Below are 26690 nucleotides of genomic sequence, written 5' to 3'. Positions count from 1 at the left end.
GCCAGGCTCCACACCATCCCTCTCACCCTGACCAATCACAGTAGGAAAGAGATTTAGGTCTTCACAGGACAAAGAGCTTCTGCCCCCTCAAGTAGCTGCTTCGGAGAAATAGCCATCACTCTGCAGAAGAGGGAATGAGTGGACTTGTAAAGGAGAAGGGCTGCCCCTGGCAGCTGCCTCCCTCTGTCCTGAGGTGAGAAGCCTGCTGGGCTAAAGGACCCACAACACAAGGCATCCCGGAGTGTGGGCAGATGGGAGCCAGGAGGGGGCAGGTGGTGAAGGCACCTACAGCAGGGAGGGCTACTAGCCCACTCCCATGTCTGGCTGTGAAGGACAGGTGGGGCCCAGGAAGGAGTGAGGCAGTGCCAGCACAGAATCCCCAATAGTCAGGGACCAGACTGTCATTCCAAATGTCACTTTACTGCTGGGACAAGGGTGGTTCCGCAAGGGGGCTGAAGCGGAGGTAGGAGCCCAAGGCTGGAAGCTCCAGCTTGGTGGAGGCCTGCCTTCAAGGGAGAGGGAACTTGGCAGACTTAGGCCCCCAGGACCACACAGGTTGGCCCTGTCCTAGGGAGGGCACAGGACTGCTTGCAGGTCCTTGGGCAGGGAGCCAATGACTGTATCGATGTACAGCTGAGCCCGCTGCAGTGTCACCTCCTTCACGGGGAGTTGGTGGCCCTGTGCCCGCACCTGGAGGGACAATGGTATTAAGGGGCGGACATCCTTCCGGCCTGGCGGGGGGACGCCGGGCAGTACAATGGTTTCTCACCAGCTTCTCCCTAAGTTTCAGGACTAGGTCCACCACTTCCACCTCCGACTTGTCCTGCATCCAGGCCTCGATGTTCTGTTAGGGACATTTCAGGTTCTTCTCGCCAAGCCTCCCACTCACCCTGGACCTGCACCTACCCCCTCCCTCTGCCTTCCCTCACCGCCTCACAAATAGCTTCCAGGTGCAGAGCCTCCAGCTTCTGGGCCATCTCTTTGTGTCGTTGCCGATACCAGCCATCAAAATGGGGGGACTTGAAAAAACGCCTGTGATGGCAAGAGGCAGCTGAGGGGCTGTCCTAGTATACTTGGGGGCCACCCACAGCAGTCCGTGGCGGGCGTTTTCCCACCTGTAGAGGCCCAGCCAGTCGCCCTTGAGGATGCAGGTGAGCTGGGGTCCTGCATGCTCCAGGCTACGCAGGAAATCATCCTGGCGGAAGGGGCAGATCTGGGGGGGGCTCTGAGACAAACGTTGTATGAGCTGGTTGCTGAAGAGCACAGGTCCTACCTTTCAGCAGGATGGGACCCTCCCCCCAGGGTATCTCTGAAGATCTTCACCCCACCCTGCTTGGGACAGATCCCTGGACAGCCCTTCAGGAGCTCTGTCAGTGCCCCTCCTTGCCGTCCTCATTTCTATGCCCTGTGGTGGGGGGATACTAGGCAGGCACAGGGTCAACTTTGTGCCGTGGTGGCTCCAGCATCATAGGCACCCTCTCTGTTCCATGCGGACACCTGCCTCAGGCCTTCCCTTCTTGGTATGGGGACAGAAATGACCCTCCCCGGAAGACCCCGGGCTCCACCTTCCAGGGTGTGACGCTCTTCTGCAGTGGCATGAGGCTGGCCATGTAGTGTTCCTGAAGGGTAAGGAGCAGGGAATGAACGTGGGCCACAAGCTCTGTGGTCACAGCCTCCGCCGTCACCGCCCGCGGCTATCTCTCCATCACGCCCAGCGATGGCGCACCCCCGCCTGTCTCACCAGAGGGATGATGAAACTCTGTGTGAGCTCTAGGAGGTGCCGCCTCAGCAGGGCACTCAGCGTGTCCCACGGCCGTTTCTTCTGTACGCCCTGCAGGGGGAAGCAGGGGACCGGGTCTCAGTACTGACTGGGTAACCCTGCATCTTCCACACCACACCAAGTCCCCACGTCCAGGCCCCACCCAACAGCCTCTACCTTGAGCAGTCGTTTAAGCAGCGCTTTGTCCCGGTGGAGGTGGGCAGTATATGAGGTGTAGAGGCCTGACGGGAGGTCAGAGCTGTGGCTGTCCATTCAGCCTCCCTCCCACATTCCCTCAGTTCTACTGGTAATGAAGGTGGCTGTCTCATCTGCCTACAGCCCCGTTCCCTTGAGAACCTGCATATCTCTCACCCCATCCGTCCCAAGACTCAAGGGACCTGCTAAAGAAGACAGTGTCCCCCCACCTGCCACCATGGGGCCTGAGTCGGAAGAAAAAGAGTCAGAAGGCCTGGCCATCACCACGGGATGGATCTACCAAGTGCAGGACAGGCCTTGCCAGGGTAGATGGGGCTGAGGCCCAAGAGGGAGGCACAGACCTGGCTTGGTGTCGAGGGTCTTCAGCCGAGAGGGTTTTTTAAGCTTGACCTGCTTAGGAAGGTCCCCTGTGAAATACACCAAGTAGGCAAGGCTCAGTACCCTAATACGGGCTCAGAGGAATTGGGTACAGAAACCGCTTAGGTACCAAGCAGGTGAGGCCCTGGACTTCTCACCTGCCATCTTGGGCTCCCCAACTCGGAGGACATGGGGCCAGTGCTGGAGTGTTTTGATAAAGAAAGGGTTTGTGACTCCCAGGACCACGTTTGGTCTAGAGAGGGAGAGAGAGAAAAAAAAAAAAGAGAGAGAAGAGGCAGAGAGAGGCCCAGGGGAGGTGGTATGTGAGAGCAGGGAGGAAGGACATGTACTCACGGAGCCTGTGTTCGTGTCGTGAGCTCCTTGAACTCGCTGTCGTGAATGGTGAAGTAGGGGCGGAAGTCGCAGCAGAACTTCAGGGGCTGTAGGCAGCTGTTGGGGTGGGGGCAGTGAGATATGGGTAAGGCTGGGGTAACCAGGCACAGCCATGACAGGCTAGTGGGTAAAGTTTGTACCTGGTCAGGGCTAGCACCAGCTCTGAAGACACGTCGGGCGAGGGTGCCAGGACCAGTAGGGGCTCCCCAAGGAGCATGAGCTCCCACAGGGTCTGCACATGGGTCAGCACTGGCCGGAAGCACCTGGTGCAGGACAGAGCAATTGGGGCAGTCAGATGGCTTTGTTACAAAGGTGGTGAGCAAGTAGAGCCTCAGGTCACCAGATTCAGCCCGTGTTCGAACAGACTGCCTGAGCTAATGCTGGCCTGGACCCTGCCTGTGAGGGGCTGGAAAGCCTGCTGAAGATCCAAAGTCCCAGGAGGGACTGCTAATCCAGGGCCCTGCGACTCCTATTGCCTTTTATGCCTCTGGACTAAAGCCCTGTCTCCTGCTGGGCCCAGAATGGAACAAGATCATTTCAAAGTCCAGGCTCCCTTGAAGACATTTGGAAAGGCACAAAGGGGCACCTCAGAGAGCCAATGTCTCCCTGACAACCTCTCTGGGCACAGAACCTTCCTGCCCACTGTACCCGTTCCCTCTAAGTCAGACGCTTGGACACAGGTTTCCTCAAGGGTCTCTGGGTCACTCAGACAAGCAGCCTCTCTTGGCATGACATATACACTTGTGTGTGTGTGACTATGGGTAGGCTCCCTCAGGGCTCACCTGAAAAGATCCAGTTCATGGACACTAGTGAGGACGACTGGGGCTGGCAGCAGGTTCTGAGGAGTGAAGGGAAGATAAGTCAGGCCATGGCAAAGGCTCTATTTGATGATCACCCTGCAGCCCCTGGACCCCTGCCATTCCCCTCCTCCCAAGCACAGGCTCCATAATGAGACACCTCTGGCCACCACCATGGCTTTGCCTAGGTTTGGCCACCCACAAAGTAGGCTAGTGAGGCAGAAGAGACAACCATCCAGCCCAGGAACAGAAATCAGGCTAAGGCCCAGGCCCCCACCTCTTGGTCATGCTTTGGAGGATTGGATTCTAGCTTGTCCACCCTGGATGGGATGTGTACCTGGGGAGGAAGGAAGCAGCTGCCAGGAAATGAGTAGACTGACTCCACCCACCAATACCAGCATTGCTTACTCTTCAGCTGGCCCTCACCTGAATGACGACTCCCATAATAGGTAGATTCAGGGTCTGCCCGGGCACAGGGGCTGGCCATTGGTCAATCTCATTACAAACTGTGGACACAGATGGCCGATGTCAGGAGCCCTCCCAAAAGGCTGAGACGAGACAATGCTGGCCATGTTAGGCGGCCACTCACCTGCTTCCAGGCAGGGTGCCAGCTTCTCAAAGTACTCAGGGGCGATCAGGCTTAGCAGTGACTGAAACAGCCGGACAAATGGCAGACGGGACACCAGCACTAAAGACTGTGATGATGTGGGACCAATCAGAGAGCATTCAACTATAGACATCACTCTTATAACTCAGGAGCCTATGGCAACCCTGAAGCCACGCTCGCTCACAGTTGACCAGGGCAGCACATGCCTGCCACCCCATTGGATAGCTGCCACAAACTAGCCTAACTTATGTATCAGGATTGTACAAGAGAAGCCTGACATCTGCACCATAGGGTGGATAACACCAGATTATGACAGCAGGACTGGATCCGGGGCCTTTAGAGGGAAATGTGGGCTGGCTAAGTCCCTTACCCTGGCAGTGTGATGACACTGGCAAGACTTGAGAGCTGGGATATTCTGGGCCTGAGGACAGAAAGGCCTCAAGTGCCATACTAGATAAGGAAGGGCTTCAGGAAGTCCTGGGCCCAGTGGTGGCTCCCCCTTGGTCCTACTACCCCAGTGGGCTGCAAATGGACAGGCACCCCTGGAGGCTAGGACCCCTCACTAGCTGTCCACCGCACTATCTCCCAGTGGCATGCAGCTCACCTTCTGGAAGTAGCCCCTCTTCACAGAGCTGTCCTTCACCTGTCTGAAGTACACATAGCCCAGGTAGTGCGCTGGCTCCCTCTGTAAGGAGTGCAGTGTTAGCCATGCCCTATCTTGGGTATCAGCTAGATCCAGGGTGACGTAAGCAGAGGCCGTTAAGAAGGAAACTTAAGGCTGGGCATGGTGGCACATGCCCCTTTTAATCCCAGCACTCAGAGCTAAGGTTGGGAGGCAAAGGCAGGTGGGTTTCTGTGAGTTCAACATCAGCCCGGTCTACACAGTAAGTTTCAGGACTGCCAGCACTATGTGAGAGAGCCTATCTTTAAAAAAAAAAGGGGGGGGGGAGTAGAGGACCTAAGAATCCAGGAGATCCAAAAGGCACTTGCCCCTGAGCCTAGGACCTGCCCTCTGCCTACTACCGTGGGACCTGGGATTCTTTAATTCAAAGACTGGGCTAAACTAGTCTAGGGGACATGTGTTGATTCAGAAAGGACTTAGCCAACATAAGAGTGGCCCAAGACCCTTGGAAGGCCCTGCAGACTTCTTCCCACTGAGCCATACTTTATTTAACCACACAAGGGGCCAGGAAGGATGACGCACAGAATCAACTTTAGTGATCCTGGTGAACCCAGTAAGAGCTGGCCTAGGTGGAGGACCCCTCCCTCCCCATAACAGCGTCATCAGGGCTTAAAATGGTCATTGACCTCACAAGATGGGCTGGAAAGGGATGTTCACAGCCAGGAGCCAGGAGACCCTGGCAAAGGGAAAGAAGGCCCAAACCAGAGAGACACCCCACCACTCACCTGCAGTGCTAAGGGGGCCTTGTTGTTGTAAGGCCCATCGTCAACATGCCAGAGGCTTCTCTGTCCTCCACACTGACGCATGCGGAAGCTGAACTGAGTGTCTCCGAGGCATCCTGAAAAGACGCGGTCCCACCACACACGTGTGTCACAGATGGGAGAATTTCCTTCCATTGTCTGAGGTGAGGAGCATGGGACAAGGGTGCCTGCCGCTGGGCTGGCCTTCGTTTGGCACAAATGCCCTTTCGAGGGAAACGTTGTGGTTCCCAAAAGACTCCTGTCCTGATCCTACACGCCACGTAAGGGTCTTGGGATAAATCAACACAGAGAACCGCTTTCTATCTGCCTGTGGGGGCCTGGCTCATTCTGTACATAGTTCTCACCTGGTAGCTGATGGGACGGAGTGAAGGAGACCAGATTGCCCAGATATAAGGCTTTCCATGGGTTTTAGAGAGCCTGGCTACCTTGCTGCAGCTCGGGCTCCAGCGAGGACCCAACCTTAGAGCATCCTGCTGGCAGCCTCGATACCACTAGCCTGTGACCCATCGTCCCATTTTTTTGTTTACTACTTACCAGCCCCAGAGGCACTGTCCAGTCCAGGGAGTGTGGGGTGACCTACCTGAGTGAGAGTCTGGAAATGACAGGTAGCAGATGCTGCTTTTCTGAAACAAACAAGAGCCCAGTGAGGGCCGGCTCACTCCAGGGCCATCCATTCCCAAGAAATCCAGAACCTACCTCCTTGTCTGTGAGCCGGAAGTCACTTGGGTAGACTAGCTGCAGGGGAAGACAGAGAACACTTGGCGTATCTGCCTGAGGTGACGATGTCCACTAAGACAGCTCAGCAGGAGGCCACAGGCACATGTGGGAGGCCACGTAATAGCCTCCACGTAATGGCCTCCCAGTAACCTCCTCCTCCCCTATACTCTTTCTTTCTTTCTTTCTTTCTTTCTTTCTTTCTTTCTTTCTTTCTTTCCTTTCCTTTCCTTTCCTTTCCTTTCCTTTCCTTTCCTTTCCTTTCTTTTTCTTATTTCTATTTCTTTTTTTTTGGGGGGGGGGGGCAGAGAGAGGTTATGGTTTCACTTTGCAGCCCTGGCTGTCTTGAAACTCACTATATAGCTCAGGCTGCCCTTAGACTCAGAGAGGAGCCAGGCGTGGTAGAGCATGCTTTCAATTCCAGCACTCAAGGAGGCAGAGACAGGTGAATCGCTGTGAGTTGGAGAACAGCCTGGTCTACAAAACTAGTCCAGATCAGTCAAGGCTACAGAGAAACCCTGTCTCAAAAACAAAAACAAAACAAAACCTCACACAGATCTACCTGCCTCTGCCTCCAGAGTGCTGGGATTAAAGACAAGTACCATCACAGTCTATTTGTATCTTTTTTTTTTTCTCTACTTTTCTTGTTTTGTTTTTTTTTTTTTTTTTTGTTGTTGTTTTTGTTTTTGTTTTTTTTTTTTTTTGGTTTGTTGAGACAGAGTTTTTCTGTGTAAACCCTGGCTGTCTGGAACTAGATCTATAGCTCAGGCTGCCCTTGAACTCAGAGATACTCCTTCTGCTTTTCAATTGCTGGGATTAAAGGCATGTACCACCATTGCTGGGGACTTCTTTTTTAAATGTGTGTATAAGGCCAGGCATGTTGGCCCAAATCTTTAATCCCAGCACTCAGGAGGCAGAGATTGCTGCTGGTAGATGAGAGGATGGATGAGGAGTAGGCAGTGAGACTGGGGAACTCCAGTTCCAGGAACTCTAATTTTTTCCTGACCTCCACAGGTTCCTGCATGCAGACGAACCATGCAGGCTCACTAGTAGACCAGGCTGGCTTCGCCTTCACCTATGTTGGCTTTTTGAGGGAGGGGTCACGTCTCATGGCCTCTGCCTCTAAGTACTAGGATTGAAAGTGTGCACCACCATGCCAGCTCTCAGCTTGCTCTCTTATATCATCCAGGACCACCTGTCAATGGGTGGCAGTGCCCACCACAGACTGGGCCTTCCCACATCATTCACTAATTAAGAAAGAAAGAAAAAAGAAGGAAGGAAAGAAATTGCAGTGGTGGCTCACACCTTTAATCCCAGCACTGGGAAGACAGAGGCAGGTGTATCTCTGAGGCCAGGCTGGCTATACAGAGAAACCCTGTCTCAAAAATAGAATAGATGATAGATGGATGGATAGATAGATAGATAGATAGATAGATAGATAGATAGATGGATGATAGATGGATAGATCAATCCAAAACCACCACCACCACCACCACCATCACCAAAAGCTGCAAAGGAGTTCTGAGACTGTGAAAGCTGCCTCCTGGGAGGCTATAAACACCACAGTAAAGGATTTCTTTGGACATACTGGCCAGAGGACACCCCAGAGGCTTCCAGTTGAGCTGGGTTATTGAGTTTTAAAGGACTGAGATGGCAGAGCCAGGCCCTTCAGCTGACCTACATGAACCAGCCACACATGGCCCCAAGACCATGACCTTCTCCATTTCCCTTTAAAGACAGATACCCTGTCTTGCACATAGGTTCTGGTGCATCCATCTGCAGAGAGTTGCCATGTGTGTGTGCTGGAGTCCCTGTGAGTACTAAAGTCCAAAACTATTTCTAGCAAAGCTAGCTCCTGCAGGACAAGAGCCTACATCCCATGAGCTGAGCATAGACACAGCCAGACCTGTCTGGTGATAGCTACTCAGAATTTGATTGGCTGAAGAATGAATGAGTCAATGGACCACTTTTTGCCTTCAATTGTATTGGCTTTTTGAGAGGAGGGGTCTCACTGCCTCCTTACCATCCTCACTTAGCTGAGCCTGTATGAATCTCCCAGAGGTGGCATGTGTCTTTCTTTCACATTCTCATACCACAATCAATCCTGGGCTTCACAAGACTCAGTCAGGCTGAGCTGTGAATGAATGCAGGGCAGAAGCTCTTTGCAAGTCTGTAGGACCCTGCACTTCCCTGAGATTTCTAGGGTGAAGGGGGAAAAGACAAAAGGCAAACAGGATAGGGGTCACATGCATGACCCACCCCACAGACTCACTGCTGGGTTTCTATATACAAGTAAGGGGTGGAAAAGGCTCAAGGCACTGCTATTGCACATTTCCCAGGCGGCTGTGGGTCTCTAATACTCAGCCAGCTGCGCTCCAACAACACTCATTGCCCAACTGAATAGCCTCAGCAGAAGCTCAGGAGTCCAAGTCCACATAGCCTTTAACATCGCCTTCAGGCCAGGCACGATGATAAGCGCAGCATGTGAAAGGCAGGCAGGAAGACTGTCACAAGTTTTGAACAGCCTAGCTTGTTTTGTGAATTCCAGGCAGCAAAGTCTATACAGCAAATACAAGCAAACCAACAAACCAGGCTTTCTTTCTTTCTTTGGTTGAAGGAAAAGTGTCTTAATTTCTGTTGTGATTTTATGGGAAAGAGTTTGTACAGCTGAAAGTAGGGGCTTTACAGCCAAAGGTAAGTCACCTCTCCCTCTGTCAAGTGGTACTTTTTACCAGAGTCTGTGTGATAAGAATCATGGTACCATTTACAACAGCCAACAGTGTATGTGACGAGAATCATGTGGAGGAGGCTGAGTTCTCTAAGGAGCCTCAGAGTCCCTCCTAAGGATTATGCTTTTCTGTTTAGAAGGTTTTAGACCTCTAGCCTCTCAGAGATAACCTGAGCCACACAAAGGTATGCTGTACCAGCTGCCTCAAGGTAAACTCACAACCTCTCAGGCTCTCACAGGTCCCTCTGACAGTGTGGTCTGCCTCTGAGACAACCCCCATCTACAGTGGACCTCCTGGGATGGCCAGCTTTGTGTCAAGGCCCTTTAGCACACAGACATTATCTTGACTGTTCCTGCCAAAGGCCTCACTGAGCCTGTAACATTTTCTTTCTCTTCCTCTTTATCTTTCTAGTGGTTTTGTTTTGTTGTTTTCCTTTTTTTTTTTTTTTTTTTTTTTTCTTTTTTCTTTTCTGAGACAAAGTCTCACTATATATAGCCTTGGCTTGCCTGGAACTCATTATGATGACCAGGCTGGCCTTGAACTTATAGAGATCAGCCTGCTTCTGCCTCCAGAGTATTGGATTAAAGATATGTGTCACAATGTCCACTGGATGTTTTTGTTTGTTTGTTTGTTTGTTTTTTTATTTTAGACAAGGTCTCATTCTGTAGCTCAGGTTCCTCTGTGACTCATATAACCCATACTGGCGTCAAACTCACATCCTACCTCAGTCTACCAAATGCTGGGTTTGTGTGCACCACTCTGCCTGTCTGATATTTTCATCTTATCTAGAAGAAGAAAAGCTGCCTTTATGGGTAGGTGGGTAAGTGGATGGAAGCCTTTAAACTACAGAAAGACCACATCAAAAGCCTAAGGCCCTGCCCAACTGCACACAGCTGGTGACCAGATGCCAAAGGTTGAGAAGAGCTCAAGACAGAGGGGCCAAGCAGGGCCTCACAGGGTCTGGATCTGATTCCAGTTGAAAGAATGCCACAAATTTTTTTTTAGCAGGAAAGCCAACTATGGGTGACACTGGAGACTGCAGCAGACCCCATGTGAGACCTGGGGGTGGGAGTGGGGGTTGGGGAGGCCGACCCAAGGACTCTGGCTTTAGCAACCAAGGGGCAGGAGCTATTTTTGACTCTTTGGGAAAAGGGCCATGTTAGATGCTGCGTTGGATACATTGATGGATAGGCAGTCAGGCCTTAGAGACCTTTCCTTCCTTTGCCTGGGAAGCGCTCCTAGAGCTCTGAGGAAGAGGCTCCACTTGGAGAGGTGACAGGGAATAGGAAAGGAGGTTGCTAAGCTAGTCACTAGTCAAAGGAAGTGGGGGAAAGGTCAGCCTGAGGGTACAAAGTATTCAGTGAGGCTCCTAAGAGGACCCTAGACCAAGCAGGAAGGCTACAGGCGAGGAGGCCATGAAGCCTGCTTCCTGGAGGGTGGGAGCCTGGGGTAGAGAAACCGCACGGCGGGGTAGGGGAATTGGAGGAAAGGAGCAGCAGGGGTGCAGGCGAGGGAAGGGAGGAGCGTGGGGGGAGGGGCATCGAGAGAGGAGGGACGTCCAGAGAGGAGGGGCCTCCGGAGAGGTTCAGGCCGCAGAAGGAAAGGCATTGAGACGGTCCTGGTGGGTCAGCCAGCCCATCAGCTCACCTCTAGCGCCTGGCCCAGCTCCAGATCGAAGGTGACCACGCACACGCACTCCAGCCAGGCGGAGAAGCGCGCCCAGGGCACCGCGGAGGCCCGCGCTGCGCGGCCGGAGGACATGGATCTAGTCCCGCCTAGCCCTTCGCCAGCTTCCTGAGGCCGGGTGCCCACCGGCACCTCCATGGTAGTAGCTCCAGCGGTACCGGCACGTTGCGGGGAATCGCGGGGGTTCACCTGGCCCGCCTCGGAGCAGTCGAGCTGCTGCCGCAGGCCAGAAGGGCCCCTGAGCAGCCGCGCGCCCCCTGGTGCTAGAGGAGCGTCCGCCCTGGGGTGTCGCCCAATGTACCAGCGAGAAAGGCCCCAGCCGGTTAGAGGGGTCTGGAGCTGGTGGTGCTTCCCGATAACGGAGGTTGCGTGACCCGGGTCGGCCAGTAGAGGGCTAGCGCGGCGCTGCATCTGGCAAGGCGAGCCAGGGCGGTTCCTGATCTCCCTGGCCCGCGCCCGGATCTTCAGGGGCTTTGGGCGTGAAGTGGTGTCAACCTGGGGTGTCAGACGTTTTCACCCCTCTGGACCACATAGAATTGTATTGGACCACCCAGGGGTATCCAGTCGGCCGAGGGTTGTGAGTATAATGCTCATTTTGCGTGTCATAGGTGCCCCACCTTATCAGTCATCTACAAGGTTCATGCTGGACAAACGCCCAAGCTAGTAACAGAAAACCTCAAAAACTCAATACTTTAAAAGTGTGAAAACCACATCAAGGCCGGTCGGTGGTGGCGCATGCCTTCAATCCCAGCACAAAAACAAACAAACAAACAAACAAATATGAAAACGACGATGTTTGGGGCTGGAGAAATGGCTCAGAGAGTACGAAAACGGGCTGCTCTTCCAGAGAACTCGGGTTCGATTCTCAGCACCCACGTGGGTGAGCTCACAACTGTAACCACACTTCAAGCAGATTCGATGCCCTCTTCTGACCTACACTGGCGCCAGACATGCATGTAGTACACAGGCAAACACTCGAAAAATAAGTCTTAACACCTCAGTGTTTTAAGTTTACAACTTTGTGTCTGAGTGTATAGCTCTCCTGTACTACACTGGGATTCCCTCGGGTTTGGACACCACTACCCATCTTTATTGAAGGCCATTCTAGTTGAGTTGGCATGTCCGCCCCAGACCCACTCCTCCTCCAGCCCGGTGTGCCCCCTTTTGCTATCAAAGAGGCAGCCTGCTGCTGCCTCCGGGAGTAATGTAGTTTGTTAGAACCAAGGGGCAATGAGGCGAGGCTATAAAGGCAGGAAAATTTGGGGGGACATGAGAAGGAGATTGGAGAACCTTCCTCCTGCCCACCTCCAGCACATTTAATGACTGCTTAAGGCCTTTCTTCCCAGCTGTAAACCTGTGTTTTTCACAGAAATCCCATTAGAAATACGGTTTACAGGGAAAGAACATACACTAAATCTCTTGTGCAACCCTATCAGCTTCTCAGTTTACCTTATCAGATTTCCATCCAAGGCATATTCCCAGGGGGCCCTTGTAATCTGTTGAAATAATACCACCTAAGAGACATCGAGATGAGATATACGACCAATGCCCAAACAATTACAGCTCCCCCTTATGGAGCCCATACCTATAGATTGGTGTTACTGGCTCCTTGAGAAACCTACACCTATCCTCTTGGATGCATTTTACTTTCTTCTAAGTCTTCTGACCCTCGCGTGAGACAGGGTCTCTCTATGTAATCCTAGCTTGTGTGGAACTTATATGTAGATCAGGTGCACCTTGAACTCACAGAGGTCTGTGGCTCTGCTGGAATTAAAGGCAGCCTTTACCACATACACCAAAGGGCTCTGTCTCTCTGTGTTTTGTTTCCTCTGCCTCCCAAGCTCTGGGATTAAAGGTGTGCACCACCACCACTAGGCTGCATTGTATGTCTTAACACTTGTCCTTAAGCTTATATTAAAATATTTCTATTAAGTCCCAACTCTGATTCTGTTGGAAGTTGGAGCCACAATGCTGATGGAGATAAGGAGGGTGAAAAGTATTTAGCCAGAGTGTATTGCAATTTCACACTTCATTGCCTTAGAGTCATTTTGTTTGTTTGGTTTCTTTGAGGGCTGGTGGTTTTTCCAGACAGGGTTTCTTTGTGTAGCCCTGGCTGTCCTGGACTTGCTTTGTAGACTAGGCTGGCCTTGAACTCACAGTTATCTGTCTGCCTCTGCCTTCCAGGGTGCTGGGATTACAGGCCTGAGCTGTAAGAAAGTTCCCTACTGCTTTCTTACACAGAGTCCAAGCAGGAGTCTGGCTACTGCTTTGTGAGGACCGAATGGCTGAGTTAGCCCCAGTGTCAAGGCTTTTGTCTTCCACAGGACTCTCCCAGCAACAAGCTGCTGTATGCTAAGGAGATCTCTACCTACAAGAAGATGGTGGAGGAGTGAGTGATATGGAGGAGGGCTGGGGAGCAGCTGGGAATCCCTAAGAGACCCCAGGGTCTTCTTTCCCCAGCCTGGCCTCGAACTCACAGAGCTCCACCTGCCTCTGCCTCCCAGAAAGCTGTGATTACAGGTAGCGTGCCCAGCTAAAGCCATCTTTTTTATTGTCATGGAAGTGCCTGTCATAATCACAAACTATCAATAAATAAATAAATAATGTTTCCATTAAAGTAAATAAATAAATAAGGCCAAACTCTCCTTCATAGAATGACTAGTCTTGAAACTCTTTTCTATGTCAAAACCATACATCTAAGTCTGGTCTGAGGTGAGATCCTTAAAGGTCTAAGACTGAGGATGTCAGTGTGGCAACACTATCTAGTCTACTATGTTTTTTACATGTTTTTATTTTTTATGCTCCTTCTTCCAAAATGACTAACTTGGACCAGGCTACCACAACAATCTCAAAGTCTTTTGTTGTTTTATTTATTTGTTTGTTTGTTTTGAGGCAAGATTTCTCTGTGTAACAGCCCTGGCTTTAAACTAGGCTGGCCTTGAACTCATGGAGATCAACCAGTCTTTGCTTCCCTAATGCTGGGATTAAAGATGTGTGCCACCACCCCCTGTCTTCAATATCCAAGACTCAAGTGCTTTGTTTCATTCCTGTGGACTTATGGGAAAGCCAGATAGACCTCAAAACTCACCATCATCAACGTAGAGAACTTTGTGAAGCCATCACCAATACCTTTTTTGTTATTACTGTTATTCACTGACTTTTTTGTTTCTTTTGTTTTTCAAGACAGGGTTTCTCTGTGTGTAGCCTTGGCTGTTCTGGACTCTGTGGACCAGATTGGCCTTGAACTCACAGAGATCCACCTGCCTCTTCCTCCCAAGAGCTGGGTGCACTTCTGGCCACCACCCAGCTTCACTGATTAAGTGACTAGAAATTACACACTTACAGCCCATCTGCCCAAAGTACTCATAAGGTTCCAACCATGGATGTGAGCTTATGGTTATTTATGAGCTACAAAGTAATTATCTTTTTTTAATTACCACATTTTGTTGAATTTAAGATAATTATTATTTTATAAATAAGAAAGCTGCTACCAACTTCACAAGCCATTTTGAGTGAGCCAAACCCTTTTGCCCACCTGCTATGCCAAGTCTCTGAAAGGACTCATTTTGCAAGTTTATTTATAAGACAGTCAAATGTGGAGATGAGAGTCAGTGTCAAGTCTGTCTTCCCCAGGATGAAATTCAGTAGGAGTCTTCATTGGCTGAAATTGGGAAAAATAGAAGTGGGGATAGAAGAGCCATGTATATGCAGCTAGCTAAACATCCTGCCTGCTATCACCATGACTCATGGGTCAGAGGTATTATCTGCAGCTTTGAAATTGATGATTACCTTTTAGGTTTTAAAAAACATTATTTTATTGTGTGAGTATGTTGTGTGTATGTATGTATGTACTTGTGTGTACCATGTATGTACCTGGTGCTTGCAGAGGCAAGAAGAGGGTATCAGATCTCCTGGACCTGGAGTTACAAATGGTTGTTGGCTACATCAGCACTGAAAACTGAACCTATGGCCTCTCTGCAAGAATAGTGAGTGCTCTTAACCACTGAGGCATCTCTATAAACCCCCCAATTAATTTTTTTTTGTTTTGAGACAGGGTTTTTCTGTGTAGCCCTGGCTGCCTCAGAAATACTCACAGAGATCTGCCTGCCTCTGCCTATGGAGTGCTGGGATTAAAGACACTTGCCTCTTCCTCCATGTTTATTATTGTATATATATATATATTTTTTTTTTTTTTGTTTGGTTTTGTTTTGTTTTTTGAGACAGGGTTTCTCTGTGTAGCCTTGGCTGACCTGGAAGGAACTCACTCACTCTGTAGACCAGGCTGGCCTTGAAGTCAGAGATCTGCCTGCTTCTGCCTCCCTGAGTGCTGATTAAAGGCATTCACTACCACAGCCTGCCTGTTGCATATGTATATAAATAATCATAGCACTTGGGAGGCTGAAACAGGATTGCCTAAAGTTCAGGACCAGCCTGGACTACAGTGATACCTGCTGTAGTAAATAAATAAATAAATGAATGAGTGTTGGGCTATATAATGTGTATTATTAGCACTAAGATTTTCACAGAGGTATTATTTAACCCGCTATCACAAATAAGAAGACACAGACAGTTGCTAGATTTTATAATTGCTTTATTTACTTTGGCCTAGGCAGATATTTCATCTACACTGGCTCAATAACCTCACCATCCATCTCCCAGCCCCCATCCAATGAGATCCACCTAATCCTCATCTCATCTTCCTTTCATCCATAATTCCTAGATACTTGCTTGTATTCTTCTTCTGGGCCTTTTCTCGCCATTATTGGAATCCTACCTCCCTGCCCACATGGTTCCTTCTCCACCTAACCCATCATGGTGTTCTCCTTCCTCCTCTCTTCTCATCCATCTGTCTCCTGTGATTCTCCTGTACCCAAGGCCCAGAGGCCTTACCTCGCCTACCCAGTTCTGCCCTGCCCAGGTGTAGGCTGTTTAAACCAACCAGTCAGATATAATGACTTAGGCAGGTTTACACAAAGGATAGGTTTAACCAGATTTTAACTAGTATTTGTTTTCAGGATGTTTTTCCTTGTAAGTAAAATGAAAATACATTGAAATGCATTAATCTGGGCTGGAGAGATGGCTCCAGAGGTTAAGAACACTGATTGTTCTTCCAAAGGTCCTGAGTTAAATTCCCAGCAACTACATGGTGGCTCATAACCATCTGTAATGAAATCTGGTGCCCTCTTCTTGTGTGCAGGCAAAATGCTGTAGAAATGCATGAATCTAGCAGGGCATGGTAGCACAGACCTGTAATCCCAGTGCTGGGGAGGCAGAGGCAGGCAGATCTCTTTCAAGTTCAAGACTAGCCTGTTCTACAAAGTGAGTCAAGGACAGCCAAGGCTACACAGAGAAACCCTGACTTGAAATACAGATAGATAGATAGATAGATAGATAGATAGATAGATAGATAGATAGAAAGCAATGCATGAATCTTCAATGAATTTTGCCAAATGAACAAACTTGTTTAACCCAAGTACTAGTGAGATATAAAAAGTTGCCATCATTCCAGGGAGCTCATGACTCTGTGGTTAGTCTACATGCCCAGGCCCCAATGCTCAGATTTTTTTGCACCGTACTTATTTGTTTGTTCAGGGTTGGGAGCACACACATGCCATATAACTGACACGTGGAGTTCAGAGGACAATTTTCAAGAGTGTTCTCTCTTTTTACCATGGAACTTCCAGGCACTGTACTCATGTTATGAAGCTTGGAGGCAACCCTTACCTGCTAGACCATCTCAGATCTTTATTTTAGTTGGAGGACTGCACTTATTATGGTGTGCATGTGGTGGTCCATAATGAGAATTCTGGAATTTGTTTCTTAAAAAAAAAAAAAACACAGAAATATAAGACTATGCTTTTGTTTTAGTCCCAGATGTAGGGATGTGGAGCTGCTTTGGACTGTCCACAGCAGCTGACTATTATTTGCCCTGTGCGCTAGCAGAGGCGTGGTTTGCCAGCTGCAGACAGTTTCTGAAATTGCGTGACAACTGGAATTCTGGGAACTTTTCAGAGGGAATATAAATGTTAGAGCCCTTATAGGTGGGATTGGTTGTGTTTTATTAGAAGCCATGTTCAAAGAAGAAACAAAGGGAAAGAAGTTAGATTCGGGGATTTTCCTAATTCCTCTCTTCCCTCTAGTCTTGTTTCTCTCCTACCTAGTGTTGGGGAGTAAAACCTAGAGGATAAAGAGTGAGAAAAAAAAGAACCTACAAAGGAGCAAAGATTGGCTACAGTGCTCAGGACAACTGCAGAGGAATGTTTTTCAGACCATGACTGTGGTGGCAAGAGATCACATCCAAGGACCTTGTAGGTCTATGTGATTCAGCTGGAATACAAACACACCTTTAATTCAAGAGCCAGAGGCAAACAGATCTGAGTTCAAGGCCAGCCTGATATAGAGCAAGTTTCAGGTGAAAAAAAGCTTAGGTCCAGGAGTGGTGGTACATGCCTTTATTCCCAAGCAATGAAGGTAAAATTAGTTTGTAGAAGGACCCATGTGTTGGCTTAGATTTTTCACCAAACTGACATTATTTAGGTTTCTTAAAACACCTTTCCCTTCCTTCCAAGTCCCTGATTAGTGGAGAAAAGGGCTGTAGACTGTTGTCTACTTCCTGCCTGCTGATTAGGGTCGATGGGTCTTTAGGGGATTACCAAACAGGATACCAGCAGTCCAGTCCAAAGGCCAACACCAAACAGCAACACAAATCAACACAAGTCAGTGAAAGCCGCAAGACTCATTTGGATTGCCTGGAGAAATTCTCTGGAATGTTTCTGTGAAGTCAAGTGCTGAAGCAGAAAGATCAGCACAGCGATGTCAATCCAAAATGCCAAGCCTCACTGTGCCTGGGCCTCTATATATCTCTTCTCCTCAGAGTCCACCCACGGACTTCTCAGCTGGCCAAAGTCACCCCCCCAACATGAGACAGCCCACCGAAAAACATCACATGCCCTCTCACAAGCCAACCTCCAGCAAAACATCACATGACAACTGAGTCTTCAAAGAAACCAGAAACTTCCACTTCACCCATATTTGAAAGTGATACCTAATTGAGTGGCAGAAACAAGGAAGGATCAGAGAAAGACTTGACAAAATAGGATGCACCCAATTCTCACAAGAAGAGAGAAGAAAGGGAAGCAACTTAAGGAAAGGGCAACAAGAGAGGAGGCAGTTTTACCAGGACAGTAATAGACAGGTTGCAGAGAGAGAACTCAGGCGAATGAGCCAGAAAACCAGGAACCGGAAGATTAGAGCTGGTTGCTGGAGTTAGTTTAAGGCCAAGCAGAGCAATTCAGAGGCAAAGAGAAAGGCCAGACTGAATAACTTGGTTGTAGAAAAGTTGAGCCAGAACAACTGAGTTGAATCAGCCAGATCTCACTAAGAACAAGAAATGGTGATCTTATTAAGCAGTATGTCTCAGAGGCTGAAAATATTCTAGACTTAGGTTAGACTGAATGGAGGTTAGAAGCTTCCAGGACGAGGCCTAAATTAGCAGGAGGTAGTAAGACTCCCAGACAACTGAAGCAGTTGAATAAAAGCTCCTTTTACAGACAACTTTTGGGAGTTGATCCTCACTTTCCATGGGGGCTCCAGGGACCAAATTCAGGTCTGTGGACTCAGTAGCAAGTGGCCTTACCCACTGAGCCCTCTTAGGGGCTCTCACCACAGATTATTTTACATTGTACTAGAACTTAGCAACTGCAGAGGGAACTGAGGAGATGGGTCAGTGATTAGGAGCACTTGCTACTCTTGGAGAAAACCTAGCTTCAGTTTCCAGAACCCACGGGGCAGCTTGCAACCATCTGTAACTTCAGTCCCAGGAGTTCTGATGTCCTCTTCTGGCTTCTGCAGGCTCCACGCACATACATGATACACATACGTATTTATATCTATCTAAATATGCAGGCAAACACCTTTTAAAAGGAACTATATTTTAGGCAGTCCTTTGTGGATGAGTTCTTATGGAGCCAGGCTGGTTTTAAACTGTGATGATTCTCCTGCCTCAGCCTCCTAGGGTCTGGAATTAACAGGCATGAGCCATTATACCTGGCAAAAGAGACATCTTAAAGACAGTAACCTTCCTGAAAGTACATTATGTCTTGTTGCAGAAAATAAATGGTATGGGGCTAATAATGTTTATTAGTAGCCCTATAATTATTAGGGCAGTATTATCTAACCCAATATCATAATCAATAAAGGACTCAGACACCTGTTAGATTTTAGATTTGTCTTATTTCACCTTGGCCTGGGCAGATAATTCTGCCTACACTATCTCATTATCCCCTAGCCCCCATTCCAGGCCATCTGCTTTAACCATTCCTATATTCCAAAATATCTGCTTATATTCTTCCTCTGGGCCGTTCCTTTCCCCACCATTCCCAGAGTCCTTTCTCCCGGTCCACGAGGTTCATTTTCTATCCCATGACAACCCTTTCTCCTTCACCTTCCTCCTCCTTCCCGTGATCCTTCATCCTCCTAACCCTTGAACCTTAGCTCCACCCACCTCACCTTTACTCTGCCCAGCTGTAGGAAGTTTTATTTAGTCACTCATGAGGCAAGGTAACACAAACATAAATTTGGAATGTGTGAGGGATTGTTTGCAGAATAATAACAGTCTTGGGATGAGGAGGAAGGGGGTGTGGAGGCAAGATAATTAGCAGCTAATACAAAGAACCAGGCTGCTGCAGTGTCTGTTTTCAATTCTTGTTTACACTTCTAACCCAGGCAACTAATGATCTGCCTCCTGTCTCCATAATGGTTTTTCTCAAAATTTCATAGAAATAGAATGTTCAATGTAGTAGACCAAGTACTAATCCCCAGATATGTTTAGCATCTAATTTCTGGACTATGTGAATATTGTGTATCTTTTCCTGAAGATTTGAACAAATGTCCATTAACTATTAAAATACTAGTGACAAGGCAAGCAAGAAATTCCATTCAAGGCCATCCGACATGGTGAACCAATGAGTTCACTGGAATTTCAGGAAGATGGTACTCTCTGACAGCTGAAAAATTCCACCCCTACCCAGGAGACAACCTGAAATATGCATATACGGAGTGCCTCGCTTTAGTTAACCTTTTACCTCCAATGTGCTTTAGCACAACGGCTCTCAGCCTGCAGATTTGAACCTCTTTGGAGTCAAATGTCCCTTTACAGGGGTCGCATATCAGGTACATTATTACAACAGTAATAAAATTACGGCTATGAAGAGCCATGAAAATAACCTTATGGTCGGGGGGTTACTGTATTAAAGGGTTGCAGCAAACCCTGCTGGTGCCCCTCTAGAGACCATGTGCATCTTGGAAGAATTACATACAAATGGGGGTGGAGCCACCAGAAAGTGAGTAGATGAAATCATAGCAGAAGTCCCAGTAACCCTTACCATCTGTTCCTATGAGGGAATGTCAATAGGCCTATTTTTTATTTATCTATTTACTTAAATTTTTATTATTATATTTATTTTTTGCTGGGCAGTGCTGGTGTATGCCTTTAACCCCAGCACCAGGAGGCAGAGGCAGGAGGATCTCTGTGAGTTCTTGGCCAGCTTGGTCTACATCCTGAGTTCCAGGACAGCCAAGCCTACACAGAGAAACCCTGTCTCGAAAAAACAAAAAACAAACCAAAAAAAAAATTTTTTTTTGGTTTTTCTTTGCTTGTTTGTTTGTTTTTTAAAAACAGGGTTTCTCTGTGTAAATAGCCCTGGCTGGTCTCAAACTGACAGAGATCCACCTGTCTTTGCCTCCCAAATTCTGGGATTAAAGGTATAAAAATCATCATGCCCTGCTAGACTTTCATTCTTTTGACCTATAGAACTGTAAGATAAATTTGTATGGTTAAGTCACTAACTTTGTATAGTGGCTATGGAAAACTAATATATTATACAAATATCACATACAGCTGGGCGTGGTGGTGTGTGCCTTTAATCTCAGCACTTAGGGAGGCGGAGGTAGGTGGATCTTTTCTGAGTTCAAGGTTAGCCTGGTCTACAGATAAAATTTCAGGACAGCCAGGGCTACACAGAGAAACCCTGCTTCAAAAATAAACAAACAAGACACTTTACTCTTTTTTTCTAAGTGTTTTTTTCTTTAGTGCAATGGTATTTGCATGCACATATGTTTATGTGAGGGGGTCAGATTCCTTAGAATTGGAGTTAGACAATTGTGAGCTGCTATATGGGTGCTGGGAATTAAATCCTAGTCCTTTAGAAGAGCAGCCAGTGCTCTTAACCACGGAACCATCTCTAGTCCATTTAGCCTTCTTCTTTTTTATTTTTTTTTTTTTATTTTTCTGGTGTTTTGAAACAGGGTTTCTCTGTGTAGCCCTGGCTGTCCTGTGCTTTGCAGACCAGGCTGGCCTGGAACTCAGAGTGATCAGCCTGCCTTTGCCTCCCTGGGATTAGAGGCGTGTGCCGCTGCACCGAGGCCTTATAATTCTGAAGCTATGATATCGAATGAGTTTTTCCTTTTCATGAATAATATTCCATTATATGAATATTTGACACTGTCTTTACTTGCCAGTTGATGGACTTGGAATGTTTCCCACCTCTTTTCCATTATGAGTCATTCTGCCATGTACATTTGTGTATAAATCTTTGTCTGGATACTTTTACATTTCCTTGAGTAGATAGCTACGGAGGAAAGTATTAAGTGCACATTTAATTTTTTTTTCCTTTCCCGTCCTTCCCCCTCTCTATATTTATCTTTGAAAAAATTTTCTAGGCCATTCTGATGGCTACTGTAATCCCAGTACTCAGGGAGGCAGAGGCAGGTGGATCACTGTGAGTTTGAGGGGAGCCTGGTCTACAAGTAAGTCCAGGACAGCCAGGGCTGTTACACAGAGAAACCCTGTCTCAAAAAAAAAAATTTTTTTTATATGCTATTGAATTTTACTCTGGAACACTTTGTTACTTTCTGAGGAGTTAGGTTTTATAATGTAAAAAGTAATGTTTCTTTTCTTGATACAGGGTGTCTTGGACCCAAGGGGCCTTTATCTAGCTATACAGCTGAGAATGACCTTGGACTTCTGATCCAGCTGCCTATACTCCTCAACTGTTGAGTTGTCAGCCTCAGTGGCTGGAACTCATGTACACCAGGCTGGCCTTGAACCTGAGGACCCTCCTGCCTCTTCCTCTCCAGAGCTGGGATTAAAGGTATATGTGTGGCAATATGCATTCTTTCATATTGTTCAAGTTCAAGGTCATGAGCCTCAGTGGCTCATCTGTAATCCCAGCACTCAGGAGGCAGAGACAGGCGGATCTCTGTGAGTTTCAGGCCAGCCTGGTCTACAAAGTGAGTCCAAGACAGCCAGGGCTACACAGAGAAGCCCTGTCTCGAAAAGGCAAGAAAAAAAAAAGACTGTTGAGATTACAAGTGTGCACCTTGTCAGTATGCCTATCAAATTAGTGGTTTCACCATGATATTTTCATAGATCTACAGATCATGTTTAGTTCAGACCTCCACTCTTCTCCTTCTGTGCTCCTCCCGGCATCCTTCCCACTCTCTGACAGCCTTTCTTCTACACCCAGGTCGGTTTTTAAAATTTTTATGAAAGAATGCATATTGCCACACATATACCTTTAATCCCAGCTCTGGAGAGGAAGAGGCAGGAGGGTCCTCAGGTTCAAGGCCAGCCTGGTGTACATGAGTTCCAGGGCAGCCAGAGCTACACAGAGAAACCAGTTAAGTTTCAAAGGGCTGAGGGGCACATTTAACATATCATAGTGGACCTGGCCTCCAGGTTCTCTCAGCACCCCTCACTGCCTACCTGTTAGAGGGTAGGACTGTTGTATTCCACCCCATGTCCTGAATTCTCCAGGACAGGGGTTGGGCTGTCCTTCCCCCAGAGGCTCTTTCCTATATAATCCACCCATTTTGGTTACCTGTTCCTCTTGTACCTTTGACTTCCTGGCTGCTGTGCCTGGTTCTGCTCTTTCCTTACCCCCTTTCCCACGTGACGACCTAACTCAGTCTGGTCATGTCCACTCTGGACTCTCCCACGTGTCCCTCCCTCTGACTGTGCTCTCCCTTTTATCTACAATAAACTTTCTCCTCCACCATACCTAGGAACAGTCCTGTCTTTCCTTTCCTTTGCTCTTTCTTTCTTTCTCTCTCTCTTTCTTTATTCAAAACCCTGTCTCAAAAACAAAACAAAACAAGCAAACAAAGTGTATGTGTATGAGGAGAGGCAGCAGTCAGCTTTGGAACTGGAGTTATAGGTGATTGTGAGATGATGTGGGTGTTGGGAATGGAACCCACTCTTCCTGAAGAGCCGCCAGTGCTATTAATTGCTGAGTCATTTCACCAATCCCTAGGCCTGGCTTTTGTTTGTTTGGTTGGTTTGGTTTCTCTTTGTTGCCTTGGATAGCCTAGAACTTGTTCTGTAGACCATGATGGCCTCTTTCTTCTACCTTTGCCTCCTGAGTGCTGGGATTAAATGTGTGCAAAATCACCACCCCGCTCACCTTCATTTTTGGAAGGACAGTTTTGCTGGACAAGGAATTTGTTTGATAACAGTTTTTATTTTTCCTTCACACTCTGAATCACACTTCTGTGATCGTTTATGACTCCTTGGCTATAAACTTTATTGTTTCTCTTAAGGTTGGTGAGTCATTTTTTCTTTTTCTTTTTTTTTTTTTTTATCTTGTTGCTTTCATGGTTTTTCTGGTTTTGGTCCACAGCAATTTGATTGTGGTGTATGCAAGTGTGGTTCTGCCTGCATTCCTCCTTTCTGGAGATTTTGGTGCCTGGGTCTGTCCTGGAACAAAAACTTGGGGGCACTTGAGTGGAGGACAACCCAGGCCACCACTAGTCCTGTTCTGATAGTACTCCGAGGACTAATTTTATAGCACGGCTTTGCTTTCTCCATTCTATTGGTGAACACCTTTTTACTTGGTGCTCTTAAAAATAGTTTGCTCTCTTTGATCCTTTCAAATCAGAAATACTTGCCTTTGTTCTAGGCCTGTTGCATGTATTATAAATGGTTAAAGACAATGCATACATAATCAGTATTATGTATTATCACCAGTCACAGAAACAAATAATGTAGTAGCTTTGCATATTCTTCATTATTTGTTATATACTTGTAATTTTTTCCCTCTCTTTAAAAAATACAGGCTGTTAGATGACGACGTCACTATTTCGTGTTAGCGTAAGAAACGTTTCACTGGGATAGCAACTGTACTTGAAGAGCAATAAAAAAAGCCGGTGACAGGTATAACGGCTGCTGGAAGTGGGATTACAATACAGAACAATTTTTCAAAGTTACATTTATTTATGTGTGTCCCTGTGTGCATGTGTGTATGTATTTGCCTGCTACCATATTCATGTGGAGGTCAGAGGACAACTTGCAGCAGTCAATTCTTTCTACCATGTGGGTTCCAGGGGTCAGATTCAGATTGTCAGTTTTGGTAGTGATTGATTGACTCTACCCTCAGAGCCATCTTGCCAGCCCCAAGAGCAATATCATCAGCTGGAAATGCAGTTGTTTCGTTGTTGCATCGAAGGATGTCCACAGAGTTGACTGTCCAGTTTTCCCCTCATCACATCTGTTCCAGATCCACCCTCTACATTAAGTTTCAAAAGAGAGACCTGTGGCTTTCCGTGTGTATTCTCTACCTTCTGTTGTGTAGTTGCCGTAGTTGGCCAGTGGTATGGGAAGGATATATGTGATGTTCTCATCCTCATCAAGTATTTGTGCTTCCCCACTGACTGCTATTACTTTTTTTTTAAGATTTATTTATTATTTATACAGTATTCTGCCTTCATGTATGCCTGTACACCAGAAGAGAGCCACCATGCAGTCACTGGGAATTGAACTCAGGACCTCTGAAAGAACAGCCAGTCAGTGCTCTTAACCTCTGAGCCATCTCTCCAGCCCTCTGATTGCTATTTCTAATGCTGATTCCCAGTGGATCTCATGGGCACCTCGGTGGTTAGTGTTCATCCTTGCTTGCTCTTTGGAAGATGTATTTCTTTATAACCTCTATTCTGTAGTACATGGATGTTCTACCCAGCACAGCTTAGGACAGCCCTGGGACTGTCTCTGTCTTTCACTTTTGGATTGTGACTCCTGAGTGATAGCACTGGAGAGGAGGAAAGACCAAATGGGGGAGGCGGCTGTGAAGTTGGTATGATGTAAGCCCCGAGGCTTGACATAGAGCAGTCAGGGAAGCCCTCACTGAGGAGGAGGCAATGTGTAAGGATCTATTAGGCAAGTCAGCAGACATAGCAATAAAAGGGGAGATGCCCAAAAAGATACAGAAGTAATGTGAGCAATTGACCTGGGGCAGGAGGTTATCATGACTGAAGCGAAATAAAATGAGTAGATAAAGTGAGATCATGTCACAAGTAGCTGTGTGGGCAACAGCAAGGATTCCTGCTTTCATCTTGGGTGAGACAAGCCCTGAGGTCAGAGATATGATCTGCCTCAATTGGATCCCTTTGAACACCACACTGAATGTCCTACAGCAAGTCCTCTGGGATAAAAGTAGGGGCCGCATCTAGACTGTTTTGATTCAGATGAGAGAAACTGGTCTTACAGGTCAGATACAGAAATGAAAGGAACAGGAGGTTTGCTGATGAATTCAGTGTGGGCATGAAAAGAGTAGGGTAAAGCCACAAGTTCAAGGCCGGACTGCACAATTTATTAAAACCTAATGCCCTCAAGGCAAACAAACAGAAGGAATTTTAAAGACAAGGTCTGTTGTAGTTCAGGCTGCCCTTGAACTCAATTTGCAGCCAAAGCGGATCTCAAACTACTGATCTTCTTGCCTCCATCTCTCCAAATGTTGGGACTAAATGCCCATCTGACAATTAAAAACAGGAAAAGGGCTAGAGATCAAGATCAGTGGTACTGTGCTTGCTTAGTGTATATATATATATGTAAGGCCAGCACCACAAAAACACAGTGTGTATGTGTGTTTGTAAAGAGTTTATGGAGCTGCTGCTGATTCACGAACTCTGGCCTGGGCACAAAAATAGTGTAAAGGTCAGGAGCAGAGTTGGCACCTGCTCAGTGCTGCGGTGTTAAGATTAGTGGGTCATCTCCTGTCTTTGGCACAGCTGCACAAGCCCCGGTTCTGCAGCATTTTCAGCTTCTGTATCAGCGTAAATCTCACTGAAGTGAATAGCAGTCAAGGTCACCTAGGAATAAACTGTGCTTCGGACCACTGTAAGAGACCGCGGCCTGAACCCAGGTACCTCCAATTTTGCTTTCCAGACCCAGGAAGGAACCTTCCTTTCCCCAAAACAGTGTCTCCTTGGCGCCCTCTGCTGAAATAACAGCAGTACCACCTGGAAAGAAAAACACTTGAAGGGCCCAGATGCGCTTCCCCCAACCCACCAGACATTTTCCACTGTCCTAGCTGACCTGCAACTCCCCGGGTGGACCTGGCGGGCCTCGAACTGACAGAGATCCACCATCCCCCGGCGTGTTGGTTTTAAAGACGTGCGCCACCACGCCCGGGGCGACAATGTTTTGCCTGCCTGGGACTCCTTATCCTTCTGCTGTGGTCTCCCAAGTGCACCACCCACGTCGGATTGCATTTTCGCGCAACACTGGTGAACTTGCAGCTGAAAGGCAGCGAGTTCATAGCTAGCTTGTGTTGACACAGGCTTTCATTTCAAATACTAAAATTTTTAGTATTTTCCCACGGCCACCGGAAATCAGTTTCATTTGGGAGATTAATCTGCACTCATTCCAACCCACGTTAGATGGACACGTATGTAACATGCATAAATCCTGGGCAACAAGTACCGGGCACTCAGGAGAAGAAAAAAGTAGAGCTGCTGGCGGCTCAGTTTAGAAACTGGATTTGGAGACCTGCGCACGCACCTGCGCGCTGCTGCTCTGGGTGACTGTAGGTGCCCGGAGAATTTAGCACAGCCGGCTCGATCACAGGGACGCTTCAGGCAGGACAGAAGGCCCGGGAGGTTGCCACGTTCCAGAGCCACAGACCCTAGACGATAGCCGCGATTCTGCGCCTCCCCCG

At 47.9% G+C, this 26690-nt stretch overlaps 1 protein-coding gene across 4 annotated transcripts; it reads right to left on the bottom strand.

Moving 5' to 3' along the window:
- Positions 1 to 399: 399 nt before the first annotated feature.
- Positions 400 to 11344, bottom strand: Dennd6b (DENN domain containing 6B). 4 transcript variants are annotated; one of them, XM_055626930.1, is made up of 20 exons: positions 10663 to 11340; positions 6269 to 6307; positions 6153 to 6195; positions 5537 to 5649; positions 4734 to 4814; positions 4112 to 4217; positions 3949 to 4028; positions 3800 to 3859; positions 3508 to 3563; positions 2866 to 2988; positions 2687 to 2782; positions 2491 to 2585; positions 2317 to 2382; positions 1937 to 2001; positions 1742 to 1831; positions 1566 to 1619; positions 1116 to 1225; positions 930 to 1032; positions 770 to 844; positions 400 to 690 (listed from the first exon to the last, which is right to left on the bottom strand). In XM_055626930.1, exons 1-20 carry the CDS (start codon positions 11110 to 11112, stop codon positions 568 to 570), a joined length of 2028 nt encoding a protein of 675 aa, XP_055482905.1. In that variant the 5' UTR covers positions 11113 to 11340; the 3' UTR covers positions 400 to 567. The 4 variants fall into 4 exon arrangements, with proteins under 4 accessions (XP_055482905.1, XP_055482906.1, XP_055482909.1 ...); XM_055626931.1 differs by lacking the exon at positions 6269 to 6307 and having other exon boundaries at positions 10663 to 11341; XM_055626935.1 differs by lacking the exon at positions 400 to 690 and having other exon boundaries at positions 781 to 844; positions 938 to 1032; positions 10663 to 11344.
- Between the last annotated feature and the right edge of the window lie 15346 nt (positions 11345 to 26690).

The sequence above is a fragment of the Psammomys obesus genome, unplaced genomic scaffold, assembly GCF_907164565.1.
Source record: "Psammomys obesus unplaced genomic scaffold, mPsaObe1.curated_primary_1811, whole genome shotgun sequence".
Classification (NCBI taxonomy): Eukaryota; Metazoa; Chordata; class Mammalia; order Rodentia; family Muridae; genus Psammomys; species Psammomys obesus.
This window is presented reverse-complemented; position numbering and strand designations above follow the sequence as displayed.

Coding starts and splice junctions, on each gene's coding strand:
- Dennd6b (XM_055626930.1), bottom strand. CDS start 11,112: ATGCAGCGCCGCGCTAGCCCTCTACTGGCCGACCCGGGTCACGCAACC. Junction 1,620..1,741: donor AGAGTTTCATCATCCCTCTG/GTGAGACAGGCG, acceptor CTTACCCTTCAG/GAACACTACATGGCCAGCCT. Junction 1,033..1,115: donor GACTGGCTGGGCCTCTACAG/GTGGGAAAACGC, acceptor TTGCCATCACAG/GCGTTTTTTCAAGTCCCCCC.